Source organism: Rhizophagus irregularis, chromosome 10 (genome assembly GCF_026210795.1).
Source record: "Rhizophagus irregularis chromosome 10, complete sequence".
Classification (NCBI taxonomy): Eukaryota; Fungi; Glomeromycota; class Glomeromycetes; order Glomerales; family Glomeraceae; genus Rhizophagus; species Rhizophagus irregularis.
In genome coordinates this window covers 3,463,811-3,483,246 of record NC_089438.1, presented here as the reverse complement: position 1 = coordinate 3,483,246, position 19,436 = coordinate 3,463,811, and the positions used below count along the sequence as shown (strand labels likewise).

The 19,436-nt window shown below is 24.6% G+C and overlaps 4 protein-coding genes across 4 annotated transcripts; 2 read left to right on the top strand and 2 right to left on the bottom strand.

Annotated features, from left to right (window-relative positions):
* Positions 1-581: 581 nt before the first annotated feature.
* OCT59_002244 (uncharacterized protein) lies at positions 582-2,389 on the bottom strand (the record flags this gene model as incomplete). Its single annotated transcript, XM_066144363.1, has 6 exons — positions 582-625; positions 692-727; positions 808-828; positions 905-1,633; positions 2,107-2,239; positions 2,330-2,389. 6 exons carry the CDS (start codon positions 2,387-2,389, stop codon positions 582-584), a joined length of 1,023 nt encoding a protein of 340 aa, XP_065995531.1.
* A 1,519-nt stretch (positions 2,390-3,908) lies between these two features.
* OCT59_002243 (uncharacterized protein) lies at positions 3,909-8,264 on the top strand (the record flags this gene model as incomplete). The annotated part of the gene is made up of 5 exons (XM_066144362.1): positions 3,909-4,133; positions 4,227-4,460; positions 4,555-4,903; positions 4,973-5,842; positions 5,917-8,264. 5 exons carry the CDS (start codon positions 3,909-3,911, stop codon positions 8,262-8,264), a joined length of 4,026 nt encoding a protein of 1,341 aa, XP_065995530.1.
* A 2,658-nt stretch (positions 8,265-10,922) lies between these two features.
* OCT59_002242 (uncharacterized protein) lies at positions 10,923-12,563 on the top strand (the record flags this gene model as incomplete). Its single annotated transcript, XM_025323754.1, has 1 exon — positions 10,923-12,563. One exon carries the CDS (start codon positions 10,923-10,925, stop codon positions 12,561-12,563), a length of 1,641 nt encoding a protein of 546 aa, XP_025189853.1.
* A 4,056-nt stretch (positions 12,564-16,619) lies between these two features.
* Positions 16,620-17,949, bottom strand: OCT59_002241 (uncharacterized protein; the record flags this gene model as incomplete). The annotated part of the gene is made up of 10 exons (XM_066144361.1): positions 16,620-16,654; positions 16,732-16,750; positions 17,035-17,092; positions 17,170-17,201; positions 17,377-17,407; positions 17,488-17,507; positions 17,588-17,618; positions 17,699-17,730; positions 17,809-17,815; positions 17,924-17,949. The coding sequence occupies 10 exons, from the start codon at positions 17,947-17,949 to the stop codon at positions 16,620-16,622; spliced, it is 291 nt and encodes a 96-aa protein (XP_065995529.1).
* Between the last annotated feature and the right edge of the window lie 1,487 nt (positions 17,950-19,436).

Here is a 19,436-nt window from a genome sequence, read left to right as displayed (position 1 = left end):
TGATTAGGATCGAACGTTTTATACTTTGTGCTTGGATTTCTTTTTTAATTAATATATTTTCACTCAGTTTCCTTTTTGTCGATTAAACTTTATCATTTGATCCTTTTATTTTTGATTTCATTCATTTGATCCTTTATCTCACTTATTATTTTAATTTGTTTCATTTTTGGTCTTTGTTTATTCATTAGTACTTTTGTTTGGTTTTTCCATTAGGTTCTAGGATAATTTACAATCAAAAATATTTCAAGTAATTTAGTATAATTTTATGATTCTAACAATTAAAAGCTTTTAAAACATTTTTGTAAATATTTCAAAATTATTTCGTTTAAAAAATAAACAAATAAAAAAAAATTACGCACTGTGTATTAAATCTTTTACGTCAAAAATAAAGTTACAATTAATAGTTTAAAGATAAAATTAATTTGATATATCAATAGTTAACCAATTTATAATTTATTTTTATTAAACTAAAATATTACTACATACAAAACCCATAAATAATAACTAGTATAAAAGACATAATTTAATAATATAATTTTAATTAAACTAAATTCTTTGATTCTCATAAAAAATCAAATCATTCATTCAGTATTATTTTCTTCATCTTGATTAATTTCATTAAGATCTACAAAATAAGCAAATTAATAAGTATTAGCAAAATAAAGAACTAAAGAATAAATAAATATCTTACCTAATTCGTCTAATTGACAATCAAAACATTCTGAAACTATAAATTAATTAACATGACATTAAAATAATATAAAGGTTTATTAATTATATTGATTGCCAATAGAAATAATTACTTACGTAATGTTGTTTCAGTAACATCTATTAGAAAATAAAGTTATTAGTAATGTAAACATTTTTTTTTTTTGATTACCAAAGTAAAGTTAAATTAAATTACCTGAATTTACTGGTTCTGGAAGATTTTTGAAATTTAAAAGTCTACTAGTATAGATTGCTTGTGGATGTGTTTGAACGTTATTAGATCTTTTTTCACTTGTTCTGTTTAATTTGATTTTATCATTATATTCATCTACTTGAGATTTAGTATCACTATCTATAATTAATAATTTATTTAATTTTTGATACAATTCTTTAGCAGTTGGTCTATTTTCTGCTTTAGCATCCCAACATTTAGTAATCAAATCTGCAAGTAATTTTGGTGTATATTTAAAAATATTTGGTCTAAGCCCTTTACATATTTTAATAGATAAAGCATGATTATGAGGAATATTATTATAAGGAATTTCTTCAGATATATATTCATTCATCATTATTCCAAATGAATAAATATCAGATGCTTTTGTATATTGACATCCACGTAAAACTTCTGGTGCCATATAAGGTAATACTCCATAAATTCCTTCTTGTTTAGCTGATTGCTTTTCACTATTTGCTGGTTGGCACATTCCTAAATCACTTATAAATGGATCAACTTGATATAATATATTGCCTGAATGAAAATCTTTATGAATTTTTCCAGTATTATGAATATCTAGAAGTCCTCTTGCAATTTGCCTTAATTGATCAAATTTTGAATAATAATCTGATTCATGATTCATATAATAATTTCTCAAATTTCCACCTTCACAATATTCTAAAACCATCATATAATCTTTGGTATTTGGATCTTGAGTTATTCCATAACATTGAATAACATCAAAAAGATAAATCTGAAGATGAGTTTTAATCTAATAAAACATTGAAAGGAATTAATAAAAATAATATTAAGTAAATAAGTTACATTTCTTATTTTAATTACCTCATTTAAAAATTCTGTACTTATACAAGATGAATTATCCAAACTTTTTAATGCAACTTTTCTGCTATACCTTTTCCATTTTTGATTTTCAATATCCCAATAATTAAGATATCCTTCATGCCATTTAGCTGAATAAATTTTACCAAATCCACCTCTGGTAATATAGGTAATATTTTTAAAATTTTCAAAAGGTATCCATTCAAGATATTTTTGATAGTACACAGCATTAATTTGTGATTGTTGTATAAATTTATCAATATTTTTATTTCCACTAGTCCAATTTTTAAAGTTATCCTTAAATCTTTTAGCATTACAAGGTTGCCACCAATCTTGTCCTGTACCAGGTTCATTACATTCTCCACATATTCCATATACTTGTTTTCTTTTTTCTAAATCTTCCATATAAACTATTTTATCATCTATCTCTTCTGATGATTCAGTAGTTGAATCAATAGTAGAAATTGTAACATGTTTCTTTTAAAATAAATGATTAAAAAAAAACATTATTATTCAAATTAAAAATAAATAATGTTATATTATTAATGATAAAACGAATTGTTTTACCTGATATTTATCATAATTAACAGACTCCCATAAACTTCTTTTATTTTCTTTAGGATCCATTTTTGATAAATTCCAATGCTAAATTAATTTGGATTGTATATATGTAGATTACAATTTACTTAGTAAATTCAAAGATAATGATTTTTATTTTAACTGGTTAACTTAAAAACTTTATTAGTAAATTCAAAGGATAATATTAACCATATAATAAAGTGAAAATGTAAAAAATTTTTTTTTAAAAATTTACGGAATTCGGATAAAATTTATTCAAAATATAAGCCCTTGTGCATGTGTAACATTCAAAAATTTGATACAAAAATTTTATTTATAGTAACCTGATGATAAAAATAAAATACCTTGTTACGTTATTGATCGGCATAAAAATTTTTTATTTTCATTGCGCGATTAATATTTTTATAAAAGTGATAATCGCTATCACATAGTAAACAATTCTAGAATTGAGTTGGGTCCTAGCAAGTATTCTAATGTCAATTATACTACTGAAAGATGATCAATTCTATAAAAGCACGTGAAATATGTATATAAATCAATTAATAATGAAATTATTATATCTACTATACTCTTAGTCTGTAATTCAAATAATTATTTTCGCATAATAAATTTACTATTTATCATATGTTTTAATTTTAAAATGTAAAAGTTCCAAAATTTTGAGCGAAGCATAAATAATATTATAAAATATCCATTCCAATAGGACTCCAAAATATAAAATATTGCATGTTTAACTAACGAATTTTCTATAATATTATTAAACGATTCAAGTCGTTTATAATAACCTAGTAAACAAACATTAAATAAAATTTTTCTGATTTTTAATTAAATTAACTATTATATTTTTCAAAAAATACTTCCAATTCTTTATGTCTAAAATATAATTTTCTACACTAGCGTTACAATTAAGGAATTTAATTTCTGATAGACAACTTTTAGCTCCAGGAATGAAATATATTTGAAAATTTAATTGATAAGGTAAATAAAGATGTGTAAATTTTGTATTTTCATTTAATTAATAAAAAGATTGATAATTTCATTTTTAATAATTTTAATTTTAGATTATTATAAATTATCCTTTGAATTATATTTAAATTTAAATGTTTGCAAAAATTAATATAATTAAATAAAGGTCTTTGATATATTATTATGATTTAAATTATTTTTTGATTCTTTTGATAAATGTAAAATTATTACGTTTAATAATAAATTTCTTTCCCTTTCTTTCATTATCTCTGGAATTATTCGAATATCAAGCAAAGAACATCACTGGTTTTTTTCTTAATGTTTAAAAAGTAAAAATTGATTTGGTTTAAAAGGTTTAGGGCGCAACTTTTATTTGTGTTACAGTTTTGTATGTATTCGCGTTACATTTCAAAAAAAGAATCCGGTCCGGTTGATCTGGCGGTGATCCGTGCAATTTCTACTTTTATTAACTGTTGCGGAATAAATTTGGTCATGTGGCAATTTTTGAAAATTTGTGGTACCATAAACATTGCGTTTAGGATTTTCTATTTAAAGCATGTTCAAATTATCGAGTAATAAATAAGGTTTTTACTCGAAAACTATGACGGAGACAACTGAAAAAAATTCTGATACTTATATAGATTGGTTAGAAAAAGCAATATCAGAAAATTATATTAAATATTATGATTATACTGATTTTACTAATAAAGAAGAAATAAATAATGGATCTTTTGGAAAAGTTTTTCGTGTAAATCGGAAAGATTCTGATACTGTTATGGCTCTAAAATATCCATTTAACTTAACTATCAAAGAAATGGTTAATGAGGTAAATTATTATTATATTAAAACATTACGATTATGTATTTTTTTTTTTTTTTTTTTTTTTTGATCCTTAATATTATTATATTTATAATATTAGATAAAAATGCAACGTGAAGTTGATTATCATTCAAATATTATTCGATTTTATGGAATCTCAAAATTAGAAAACAAATATTTATTAGTTTTGGAGTATGCTGATTGTGGATCATTACAATCCTATTTGAAAGAGAATTTTAATAAACTTGAATGGAATGATAAATATCAATTAGCGCTCCAACTTGCAAATGCTGTAGAATGTCTAAATAATGAAGGAATTATTCACTGTGATTTGGTAATGTAATAAATAATTTATTGAGTATTTTTTTTTTTTTATTTATATCAATTAAGTTAAAAAACATTCTTAATATAATTCTTATCAAATATAGCATGCGCAAAATGTACTTGTACATCAAAATAAAATAAAGTTAGCGGACTTTGGTTTATCAAGAAAAATAACTGATATATCATACAATTCAACAAATGTCCTTGGTGTTGTTCCTTATATTGACCCAAAATATTTGAATAATATTAAAGATAAAAGCCAACCATATAAATTAAATGCAAAGTCTGATGTTTATAGTGTAGGAGTTCTTCTTTGGCAGATTTCGAGTGGACATAGACCTTTTTATGTCGAAAATGTAGAATATGATGCAAATTTGATCATGAATATTATAAAAGGACAAAGAGAAAAAATCGTTAAGGATACTCCTATTGAATATAGTAATTTATATAACGGTAAATATTAAGTTATCATATGCTATTATATAATTAATTAAGAATATTAATTTATTTAATTTCTTTTAGTATGTTGGGAAGATGATCCAACTAAACGTCCTACTATACATCAAGTTGTTAAATTTCTTAAGCAAATAATTTTTGGAGAAAATAATGATGAGATTAATTCTTTGGAAAATAAGACAGAATTATTACAAGAGAATCATTCACGATCAATTACTATACCTGACTTAGCATGTATGCTTAGTAATAATTCTATAGAATATATGTTGAGTAATAATTCTGAACTATATCTAAGTAAATTGCTAGATCATTTAAATAATGAAGTTAACTCAGATATATTAAATCAAGCAGAAAAATTATTTTTAGAAATATTTAACATAACAGATGACATAAATATTCTTATTGATAAGTTAATTATACTTTTGATCAAAACACAAGAAGAAGAAAATAGTATTAAAGAGTCAAAACATTTCATTAACCATTGTATATCTCTCTCAAATCAAACATCAAGTGATATTTTTGAATGGCTTAAAGAAAATCAAACAAACTCATCTTATATTTTTTTTCTTGGATTTTTTTATTTCAATGAATTTACTTTAGAAGAAAAAAATGATGAAAAAGCATTTAAATTAATTTTAAAAGCAGCAAAGGACGATTATCCTATCGCACAAGTGTATTTAAGCATATTTTATAGATATGGAATTGGAACTGAAATTAATTATAGTTTGGCAATTTATTGGATAAAAGAAGCTGTAAATAACAGAAGTATTTGTGGACAGCTTTATCTTGCTGATTATTATGTATATGGTATAGGAACTGATGTAGATCCAAATAAAGCTTTTTATTGGTATCAAATGTCAGCAAATAATAATAAGATTGCATTAATTTATTTAGGAAACTGTTATGAACTTGGAAAAGGAATAGAAAAAAATGAAAGTAAAGCATTTGAAATATATACAAAAAAGAAGACATATATGGATATTTACAACTTGCGAGATATTATTATTTAGGAGTTGGAACTAAAGTTAATAAATTAAAAGCATTTGAGTTATTTAAAAAAGCAGCTGAAAAAGATTATTTGATAGCTCAAAATAATGTAGGATTATTATATGAATATGGTGAAGGAACAGAAAAAGATTTAGAAAAGGCTATTTATTGGTATAATAAAGCGGCTGAAAAAGGAGAAATAGTAGCATTATACAATTTGGGTCAATGTTATGAATCAGGAAAAGGAGTTGAGAAGGATGAAATGAAGGCTTTTGAATATTATGAAAAGTCAGCTGAAAAAGGACATTTGGATGCTCAATTTAACCTTGGATATTATTATGATAAAGGAATCGGAATTGAAGTTAATAAATCAAAAGCATTTGAATTATATAATAAGGTAGCTGAGAAAGGATATAATATTGCACAAAATAATCTTGGGTTATTATATGAATATGGGGAAGGAACAGAAAAAGATTTGGAAAAGGCTATTTACTGGTATAGTAAAGCAGCTGAAGATGGAAATGAGATAGCAAAATATAACTTGGGTCAATGTTATGAATATGGAATTGGTGTTGAAAAAGATGAAGTTAAAGCTTTTGAATATTTTAAAAAATCAGCTAAAAAAGGATATTTAAATGCTCAATTTCAGCTTGGAAATTGTTATTACAATGGAATTGGAACCGAAATTAATAAAACAAAGGCATTTTGCCTTTACAACAAAGCAGCTGAAGAGGAACATAGTGAAGCACAAGTTAGACTTGGTTACTTGTATAACTGTGGTCAAGGAGTAGTAGTAGATCAAAAAAAAGCCATTTATTGGTTTCAAAAGGCAGCGATGAATGGAAATTCTATTGCTTTATACAATTTAGGTAAATCTTATGAATCAGGAATTGGTGTTGAAAAAGATGAAGTTAAAGCTTTTGAATATTTTAAAAAATCAGCTGAAAAAGGATATTTAAATGCTCAATTTCAGTTTGGAAATTGTTACTACAATGGAATTGGAACTGAAATTAATAAAACAAAGGCACTTTGCCTTTACAACAAGGCAGCTGAAGAAGAATATAGTGATGCACAAGTTAGACTTGGTTACTTGTATAACTGTGGTCAAGGAGTAGAAGTAGATCAAAAAAAAGCCATTTATTGGTTTCAAAAGGCAGCGATGAATGGAAATTCTATTGCTTTATACAATATAGGTAAATCTTATGAATCAGGAATTGGTGTTGAAAAAGATGAAGTTAAAGCTTTTGAATATTTTAAAAAATCAGCTGAAAAAGGATATTTATATGCTCAATTTCAGCTTGGAAATTGTTATTACAATGGAATTGGAACTGAAATTAATAAAACAAAGGCACTTTGCCTTTACAACAAGGCAGCTGAAGGAGAATATAGTGAAGCACAAGTTTTACTTGGTTACTTGTATAACTGTGGTCAAGGAGTAGAAGTAGATAAAAAAAAAGCCATTTATTGGTTTCAAAAGGCAGCGATGAATGGAAATTCTATTGCTTTATACAATTTAGGTAAATCTTATGAATATGGAATTGGTGTTAAAAAAGATGAGGTTAAAGCTTTTGAATATTATGAAAAATCAGCTGAAAAAGGAGATAGTAATGCGCAAAATAGCCTTGGTTATTTATATGATTTTGGAAAGGGGGTAAAAAGGGACCGAAAAAAGGCTATTTATTGGTTTCAAAAGGCAGCAGTGAATGGAAATGCTATTGCATTAAATAACTTGGGTGAATTTCATGAATTAGGAATTGGTCTTGAAAAAGATGAAATTAAAGCTATTGAATATTATAATAAGTCTGCTGAAAATGGATACATTGATGTAAAATTTTACCTCGGGTATTGTTATATGAATGGTATTGGGACAGAGGTTAATAAATCAAAGGGTTTTGAGTTATATAATGAAGCAGTTATTGGTATTGGTGATGAAAAAATTGATGATGATTTAGATAAAGTACGTTATTGGTATCATAAAGCAGCAGAAGATGACAATAAAGTTTCATTATATAAATTAGGTGAAATTTATGAATTAGGGAAGGGTGTTGATAAAAATGAAGTTAGAGCATTCGAATTTTATAATAAATCAGCTAGTTTAGGATTAATAGATGCTCAATATAAACTTGGATATATTTATGAACATGGGATTGAAATTGATAATAATAAAGACGAGGCTATTAATTTATATAAAATGGCAGCGCAAGGGGGGAATGTTGAAGCCCAAAAACGTCTTGCATCTTTATATGAAAAAGGTGAGGGTATACAAAAAGACATTGATAGTGCAATTTATTGGTATAAGAAGGTTATAGAAAATGGACATCCCGAAGTTAAAGAAAACTTGGATAATCTTATAAATCAACGAAAAAAGTGAAATATGATAATAGGATTTTAATCAATTTTTAATTTTTGAATAATCTGGTAATTTGTTCTTTGTCTTATTTATCTATATTGTAAAGTTTGATACATTTAATTTAAATATGCTTAACTCAACTTTAGAAATAAATCTTAATTTAAAAATTAAAATTTGAATAATGACGCTTATCAAATGAACATTCAAATGTAAACCCTCTAAAAACATAAGAATTGTTTTTGCCTTAAAAAAAATGTCAGTAGAATCCAAAATATGAAATAATCATTATCGGTAAAGTGGTTATGGCTTAGTCTTTGATTATAAAGTTTGTGAATCAAAATTCAAACTTTAGATTATCGATAAAATACGAATGTCCGATAAAATAACAGATTATCGGATCATAATCTTCTTTATAAAAAAAATCTAATTATTTTTATTTAAACCTTTCTTTATAATAATCCTCCGGGCACTTCGGAACTGACGGAATGACCCTCAGAAGGCTCGAATTTTTGATTTTATATTTAACATCTAAATTACATAGTAGTTTAATGGATATTAATATCGTATATATTTATAAAAATAATTAATTGCTTATAATTTAAAAAAAAAGTCTTAAATTTTATTTCCTTGCAAAATTTAAATCAGAAAGGATAATTAAAAAATATGATAATGATTATTGTGAGTCTATTTTTAATGAATTAATTGATGATGATCTAATCATCTTTTACTTTATTACAAAAATATTCTAACCAGAGGTATTTAGATTTGGACATTTTTGATAGAATTATTTTTCATCATCATGACTTTTTATTTCAACGTTATTTAAGCTTGTTAAAGATTTAACTGGGATATTTAGCTTTTTAAATTTGTAATAATGACAAAAGATAACTGCTTTGAATGATAGCATGATATACAGTACTAGTTGTATAACGATAACAATCTAATCCATTTAAATTTATAAATTATGAAAGGATTTTGTGATATGTTGTCTTTGATATAAAGTTGTAATAATGCAAATCCTTGATTTTTGTTTCATCTGATAAATGTAAAATAACTACGTCCAATAACAATTTCTCTTATCTCGTCTTCTTTAAGTAGTATTTTTAAGATTTTCTTCATAAAATTGGAATAATATTTTCACTCCATGTTTATTAACTGAAAGACATCTATTCTATCATCTTACAAATCCTCGAATTTTAAATAAAGATCGTCTCTGATGATTTAATGTTAGTATTAAAAAAATTTCCTTTTACGAACGCACATGTATATATTTATAATATGACGTAGGCAATGTGTTTATTAATGGCTCTCAAATAACATTGGTGTAGCGATTAATCCATTTGCAGCGACAAAATTTTTTTATTCTCAAAACTTATAATTTATACTCACATATAGAATACCTAAGTCATAATTAATATAGCTAATGCTACTATCCCAGACCAGAATAAGGGTTTGTGCCGGCAAATTTTTTTTGAAAATTCACCTGGGCTGGGTAGGCTGACATATGATTTTTCGGCCTTATAAAAAATTTTTATATTATTTCTCCGTGTCTTTTACAAAAATTCTGTGAAAATGGTATATTCGCAAATATCCATGATAGTAAAATGAAAATTCCATGATTTAATGATTTAAGGCTACCTCTCTAACTGTAATTATTAATAAATTCCAGAAAAATATAGCCAGAAAAAAAGGATAAATTCCATGAAAATGATAGATCAAATTTTTTACAGGATGTATTTTCATAATTCTGGCCAAATTTGCCTTAGTTAATTCCGGTCGAAATTAAACTGGCCAGAGTTAAGTCGATTTACACCAAATCGATATAATAACGGTCCAAGTCCAAGCCGTAAAATAAGCCTCTATTCCCAAGTACTTCTTTTTCTATAGATCCCTAGACCTACACCTATTGGCTCTAAATAGAGCATATTCCAAGCCAATACCAAAGAATAGAGTATAAAAAATATTTTATTTTGGTTAAAATTACCAACCATTCAACCAGTGTTCGGATTTGTCATTTTGATCATTGCCAATAATTTGTCATTATTCATAATTATTTCAGTCATTTGACTCTGATTGGTTGAAACCCTATCACATGATTTTAATCAAAGTAAAATACGTAATGTAGGCCAGAATTATAGTTCTGGTCAACATTAAATCTCAAATGACTCATCATTTGTCATTTGAGATTTTGAATAATTTGCCACTACAAGTTATTTGTTAATTTGTTAAACACTGAAACAAACATAGTACAGTTCACCCTTAAAATTCGTTAGTGAGAAATTCACTAAATTCACTGTCTGAGAGTCATTTTATTATACATAAAAAAAATCCATATCTGAACTTTTCTTCATTATAGCAAGTTACTCACTATATAAAAATTCGCCATAGACTTACATACTATTTAAACTTATAAAACTCAAAGTAATAATTAAAAACTAATAAAATGAAAAGTTTTCAGATAATTTAGGAATTTTTAATGAGAAAAATGAATGTTTAAAACTGATATACATTAAATCATGTGCAATTAACATTATGTATACAAACAATAAAGCTGTGGCGTATTCACATATCGATTATAAATAGTCAACAAAATTATGCAAACAAACTAAACAAACTTCTCCTTTGAATATACTTTGAGAATAAACACTTCCAACACTTCCTCATTTTCTCTTCACAAATATGACATACTCAAAATTATTTTTAGAAAATTTACCTGAATTAACATATGAAATTATACAGTATTTTAGGAATGATTTTTCAACATTGTATTCATGTATTTTAGTCAACAGATTATGGTGTCGCCTGGCAATTCCATTGTTATGGGAAGATCCATTTTCGATTCACGTCCAAAATTTTCAATTTATTGAAATTTACTTGGGTAATTTAAAAGAGGATGATTATTTAAAACAAAAATTAGCGAATATAGTGAATATGGAATTAATAGCAAGTTGTTCGAGTACATTATTCAACTATCCTAGTTTTATTAAACGATTAAATATACATAAAATTGTTTATTCTATTGAAAATTGGTTAATGGATGATAAACATTGGGAGATCTCAATATTAATTTATAGATCACTATTTAAAATGTTTATTGAAAATGAAGGAAATCTGCATTCTTTTGAAGTTGAAGTACGTACATCTAATGATTGTGATTATCTTAATGATACTATGGAATTAACTTTACAAAATCCAAATTTTACTTGCAATATTAGAAATTTAATGTTTTATATGGATATTATGAATATGATTTATACAAATATCTTTCCTTTACTAAAATTTTTATGTTCTAATTGTAATTCAATCTCATCACTTTATATTGGAATTTTTTTAATTTATGATAAATTTGAAGCGGATAATTGTACCTTAGTTGAAAAATGGTTAACACAAATGATTAATACACAACAGAATCTCAAAAAAATTTCATTTGAACAAAATAACTTTTTATACTATTCATTTTCATTATTAAAAAATTCCAATATTTCAAATACTTTGAAAATCATTACCTTCTATACAATTGATTTTAAGGAAATAATTACTAATATTCAAGAAATATTCAATCAGTTGAATGTTTTAGAAACTATTCATATTATTAATTGTCGTTCTTTAAATTCTGATTTTGTTCAACAAATTAATAATATTCTTAGACCATTTAAATTAAAATCTTTGATCATGAGCGAAGTATTATTAAATGTTGAATTATTACAATTGCTAATACAAAAATTTGGTAGTGATTTAGAAAATTTTGGATTTGGAGACCATTATAAATTATCAATACAAAAAAAAAAACAATTATTCGAATCAATTATAAAATACTGTAGAAAAATTAAATATTTTTCATTAATGGAATCAGATTATATTAATTTAGCACTTGACCTAATTGAAAATATTAAGCAGAATCTTAATTATCTTGATATAAAATTTGATTTTGATAAAAGTTGTTACGACGACTCATCAATTATCATATCAAAAAATTTAGGACAAACTCTTCCTTCTAAATTAGAATTTTTAAAATTAGATCTTAATAAGATTAAACCAAGTAAATTGAAAATATTTTTAGAAAATTTTCAAAATACTTTTATCAAAAAGTTATTTATTAAAATCACAGTTCAAGAGAAAGTCAAAGATATTTTGCCTTATATAAAAGAAATTAAAGAATACATTATGAAAAAGAAAAGGGTTAAATATTTAGCCATATTAATTAATTATAAAGACTTAGTTTCTTTGAAAGATGAAGTAAAAGAATTTGAATTATATAATATTAAAGTTCAAAACTATGATATATCTTATATTAAAGTTATTGATATCGTAAACAATTAATTATTTGTGATTTAATAAGTCAGGTGAATTGTGAAATAAAATATTTTTTAACTTTATAATTTACATGATGACTTTTGATTTTTGAAATTGAAAAGTATTTCTGTTCACTAAATCTTTTTTAGGCACATGCAATAACTTTTGAAGTCCATTGTCTCTAAAATAGCTGTTAGGGTGGGAAAATTTTTTATTAATTATAAAAATATTTAACATTAAAATTCAAAATCATGTGAGGGTGAAATTTTTTGGGCCATATTGGGGACATCCACCCATATGATCAACTAGTATTTATATATATTAATTTTTTTTTTTTGTCAGAATAAGGAATAATGCTAAAGGTTGCAGATTTTAATAAGTAGACATGTGATTTTTTCCAATGCTAATTTTTTTTTCTTTTTGAAATTTGCTTTCTTCTTTTTTTAGTATTGTTTGACTACTAATTTTTTTTTAAAAAAAAAAGAAATTCAAAAAATTATTTATTTTTTTTCTTTAGATTCAGTTGGAGATCTTTGTACAAGCAATGCTGTGATAAATCAGTAGATACAGGTTTTTTACCCTTTTTTAATGATAATTAATCATTAATCAATTTTTTTTTAACTTATTATCATGGTTTTGTTAATAGTAATTAAATAATTTTATACTTTTTTTATAATTTTAGGTGGCTTTTGTTTAATTCAACTTTTTTTGATTATTAATTATGAATAGTATTTTTTTATTATTATAAATCAATTTACTAATTTAATTAAATTATATTATTTTTTTTTCATGATTAGGTTCGTTCTCATAGTTTCATATGACAGATTAGCTTTCTTATTTGTTTATTAATTAATATCTTTTATTTATTATTTTTTTTACTACAAGATTACTAAACATAAATTTAATTTTTTTTTTTGATTCTAGATTTGGCCCTATAGTTTCATGTCAGGATGGATCAACTACTGCAGCAAATTCAACTCAATAACAGGTGTTGGTTTTTGATTATTAATTATTAAATATTAGCATTTTTTTATTATTCTTTAATTATTATTCTTACCAATTTGTTAAATTAAATTTATTTATTTTTATAGTTTGGCTCAGTCTTACAACTTTATTTTAGGATCAGCTGCCACAGAAGGTTTGATAATGTCTTATTTGATTATTAATTAATATTTTCTGTTTATTTTCATTATCTGTTATTACTAATTTATTAATATTAATATGAAATTTTTATTGGTAAAGAATATTATGGAATTTTATACTAATATAGCTTTATGGATTGATAGATATTAGTTCAAATAATTTTATAGGGTTATTATATATTTCGCTACAGGGCGGGCGTCAACGAATATATAGAAAGTAAGTAACGGAAATTGACAAAGTAAGTAACGTAAAGTCACATGATCTATTACGTTACTTCTCTTATATAGTAAGGTACGGAACGTAAATTTTTTTGGTAAATACTTTACGTTACTCCTTATATTTGCCACATGATCGCGTCATGTTTATTTGTTTATCGAATCTCGTTTTCAGTATAGTTTCGTTTCTTACTCATTTTTTTATTTTTTTTTTATTTTGCTTCTGTTTCATATTTCCGTTTTTCACTAATTTTATTTTATTTTTTTATTTAGTTATTTTAGTTCTTTCAGTTCTATAAATAATAAAGGTAAGTTTTTTATTTTTTATTTATTTTTTTTATTTCGTTTTTATCTTATTTACTAACTTCATTTTTTTTTACTTTATGGTTTATTTTTTACTTGGTTTCCTATCATTACCCAACCTCTTATCATGATCATTTTTTTATTTTTTGTCCCTCATCATTTTTCACTTCATATTACTTCTCATTATTGTTCCCCATTATTTCTATTACATCTTTTCATTTCCCGTTATTTCTTTTTCTCTCCTGTTTACTTGATTACTTCCCATCATTTCTTTTTGTCTCTCATCACTTCCTTTCGTCTCTCATCACTCTTTTTCGTCTCACATCACTCCTCTTCGTCTCCCATCTCCCATCACTCTTTTTCATCTCCCATCATGCCCTATTTCTCCTTTTTGTTTCCTATCACTTCTCATTACTCTTTTTTACTCCCTTTCTTCTTCTATTACTTTCCATTACTCCATTGTTATTTCATTTTTTTATTAGCATTTTTCTCCTTGATCATTGTAATTTATTTATCTTTTTTATTTATTGTTAGTTTTTTTTACTTGTATCACTACATTAAAGTAAATACAGTGATTTTTTTCGTTAAAATCGAAGATGTGTGACTTAAATTTAATATTTGCAAATAAAATTTCATTTTAAATAAATCGATTATTTTGAATAAATGTGTTTGCAAAAAAAATTTTAAAAATATTTTCGCAATAAAATTTTAAGTTTAACCGATTTTTAAATTTACCTTACATTCTGTACCTTATATAAAGGGAGTAACGTAAAGTAAATATAATTGACTTTACGTTCCGTGCCTTATATAAGGGGAGTAACGTAAATTGACCTAAAACAGTAATTTTACGTTACTTACTTAGCCAATTTCCGTTACTTACTTACTACTTGCCGGGCGTCAACTTATCTAGTTTCTACTGGTTTAAGAGAGGTAGTGGGTGAATTATAGGAATGGTTTTAGATATATGAACACTAACTAATATCTGTTAAATATAAATAAAAATAAAAATCGATAATTAAGTTACAATATCGATGATTAAGTTACAGTATCCATTAGAACATCTTAGTTCTAATGTCTATCATTATTAAAGTAAAAAGAAAATTTTTTTTTTTTTTTTTTTTTGAAAAACTATTTATTTATGAACTTTATTTTTTGACAAGATTTACATACCCTCGCTATAATATATAATATGTAATATTTATTTTTTATTACTAACTAGTTGTAACCCGTCGCGCTGCGCCGGGGATAAAACTTGTCAAGAAAAGTAACAATGGTATGGCTATATTTTAGAAATAGGCTTAGTATTTTAATAATATTATTTACAGTATGATAAAAATAATCTAATAAATTTATATAATTTACATATTTATACTAATAAAAGTGAATTGTGTATGAATGTTATATATAAAATATTACATATGAAATATTGTTATACATACAAAATGTTATTTTTAAATGTGAAATCTATTTATAGAATGAAATATTTCACAGTATTCAATGTTTCTTGTCTTGCAGTTCTCACCATTATCTATAAAAACCTTAACATATAATTGCTCATGTGTAAAGACAGGTTCAGGTAGGTAAACACCAACCCTGCTCAGAGTTTGCCCTTGTGATTTATTAATTGTTATTGAGAATGTAACACATACTGGAAATTGACATTGATTCAAAGTAAAGTCTCATTATTTTTCACCTCATATTACTTCTCATTATTCGTCTCCCATTATTTTCTATTACATCTTTTCATTTTCCATTATTTCTTTTTTCCTCCTGTTTACTTCCTATCATTTCTTTTTGTCTCTCATCGCTCCTTTTCATCTCTCACCACTCCTCTTCGTTTCCCATCACTCCTTTTTGTCTCCAATCACTCTCTTCGTCTCCTTTTCGTCTCTCATCACTCCTCTTTATCTTCCCATTACTTCTTTTCATCTCTCATCACTCTTTTTCATCATCCATCATGTCCTATTTTTCCTTTTTGTTTCCTATCATTTCTCATTACTCTTTTTTACTCCCTTTCTTCTTCTATTACTTTCCATTACTCCATTGTTACTTCATTTTTTATTAGCATCTTTCTTCTTGATCATTGTAATTTACTTAACTTTTTTATTTATTGTTATTGTTTTTTTATTTATATCACTTCATTAAAAATAAATACAGTGATTTTTTCTTTAAAATCGAAAATGTGAGGCTTAAATTTTAATATTTGCTTCATTAAATAAGATTATTTTGAATAAATATATTTACAAAAATTTTTTCTATATGTTATAATGAAAAAAAGTATAAGAAAAATTTTAAATCAACTAAAAAAAAATATATAATCTCGCAAAAATCTGTAAACTTCAATTTAACCAAATAATAATAATTGTACTGAAAAAATAACAAATGAGATAAATATTAATTGATTAAAAAAGTGAGATTAATACTAATTAGTATTAGCAAAACGCCAGTAATAGGGAACTAAAATTATTTTTTTTATACTTTAGTAATTAGCATTTGCTGATCAAATCATCTTAAAATAAAAATAAAAATAATACCTTGAACGCACACTGCACCCTATCACGTGATTTATTGTATTTTAAATTTGATTGGCTGATCAGTGTTATCGTTTATTTATTCATCAAATAATCTTATTCATTATTTAATTTTTTTAAATGAAAAGGCTTTTTTAAAGTTTTTTTTTGAAACAGTTAATAAACTGATATAACTATATAAGTCTTATTGTTTTCTATTACCTTTTTCTGTTGTTAAAATTTATTAATTGTTTCCAGGAGTCCATTTCATCTCCAGGTGGTGTTCCTATAAAACCATCAAAAGAATGTTAGGAAACATTCTTAAACAAAATTAGCAAAAGAAAACAAAAAATCTTTTGTCTCCAAGAGTCTCTGGGAGGGATTCCTATAAAAAAATTATTAAAAGAACATTAATAGAACATTCTTGAATGAAATTAACAAAAGAAATGAAAAGAAATTTACTTTTCGTCACCAAGAGTTTCCAGGAGACATTTCTATAAAAAAAAATTATTGAAAGAATATTGGAAACATTCTTAAACGGAATTAACAAAAGAGACGAAAAAATAAAACTTATCTTTCATCTAGGGGATGTTCCTACAAAAAAAATTATTGAAAGAACGTTAGGAACGTCCTTGAATGAAATTAACAAAAGAAACAAAAGAAACTTACTTTTCGTCTCCAAGAGTCACCAGGGGCGTTCCTATAAAAAAAAATTATTGAAAGAACATTAGAAACATTCTTAAATGGAATTAACAAAAGAGACGAAAAAAGAAAACTTATCTTTCATCTAGGGGACGTTCCTACAAAAAAAATTATTGAAAGAATGTTAGGAACATCCTTAGTTGAATGAAATTAACAAAAGAAACAAAAAGAAACTTACTTTTCGCCTCCAAGAGTCACCAGGGGCGTTCCTATAAAAAAAATTATTCAAAGAATGTTAGGAAATGTTCTTAAATGAAATTAATAAAAGAAACAAAAAAAGAAAACTTACCTTTCATCTCCAAGAGTCACCAGGAGGTGTTCCTATAAAAAAAAATTATTGAAGAATGTTAGGAATGTTCTTAAACGAAATTAACAAATATAAATGAAAAAGAATTTTACCTTTTGTCTTTAAGAGTCTCCAGGGAGTGTTCCTATAAAAAAAAAATTACGAAAGAATGTTAGGAACGTTGTTCTTGAACGAAATGAATGGGAAAAAAAATTGAAAAAAACACACCTTTTATTTTTAGGGGTCCATTTCATCTTCAGGGTATTCCTACAAAAAAAGAGTAATTAAAAAACGTTCCTAAACAAAGTAAAAAATAAAAAATAGATTGATTATCACCAATAAAATTTTAAAATCATGTCACGTGAGTGGGTGCAGGTGCATTCAAATTTTAAACCCTTTTATCTATTATTTAAAAAAAATGGGTCATATTTAGATTAGTCATATAAAAAATTTTAAAATTGTATAATGATATAATGTTTATTTATCTGTATTATTGATTTATTATCTGTTTAAATTTTTGGATCGGTAAACCAATATCATGAATACCGATCATTACCATTTATTTATATCATCATTTTATCATTAGTACTATGAATGCCGATCATTTTATTATATAATAAATCATTAAATCGTACTATGAATGTTAATCATTTGAAATTATCGTAACTTTATTATCAAATTACCAAAAAAAAAATATTTTAAAAAAGCTATTATAAAATTAAAATTATCTATAATATTATAATTTCGTATGATTTTACAATTTTATTTGTAATCTGTAATAAAATTAGTAGACACACATAATAAAATATATTTTTGATCTCTGTTTCATATGATATATCATATAATTTTTTCATTATATAGCACATATTAAAGTAAGTTAAATTAATATCATAAATACATAAATACTGTTCATCTATATAATTAAAAAAATTCTGTAACATTTAGATTATCTTGTATAAATAATTTGAATTGTGTAATGGGTGGTCTGTCTGCTCCTGAAATATTTGATCTATATTATTATGGTTAAAATTCATTAATCAGTAAATTATAGCATTAATACAAATTGCTAATCATTGCTATTTTATTACTGAAATTAAAAAAATTAATTAGCCCATTTATTGATTACAAATACTTATTATAACTATGTACTCTTTTCATAAGTATTCATGTCAGATATTTACTAATTACTCTAATGCACTATAATTATATCATTCTAAATATAATTTATATCATTCTACTAATCAAAAAACTGTAACCATTTTTAATTTACTTAGTATTACATTATACAGTCTAACCTCGATATACCGATATTCGATATATCGATATACTATTAAAAACTTGATATACCGATAAAATTTTATTTTCCCACTATATGTGAGGACATATAAATATCGGTATACCATTGATATAATGATATTTTCTAAAAATTTCATATATGTCCCGACATATCATTATATAAAGGTTTGACTGTAATACCAAATTGTTCTTGGCCTATTTAAACAAACTCATTAGTCCCAGTGCGAAGCAACGGGTAACTGCTAGTATATAATTAGTAGTACTGTTAGGCGCAGATGAATCATGCATTACACAATTCAAAGATGATTTATACAGGCTAATCTAAACGTTAGAAGATCGACATGAATTTTTTTATTATATTATATAGATGTAAATATAAAAAAAAAACGTGAAGCAGTTTAATAATTTTTTTTTCTTGATTCAGTGATCGCTAGTAAAAATAAAA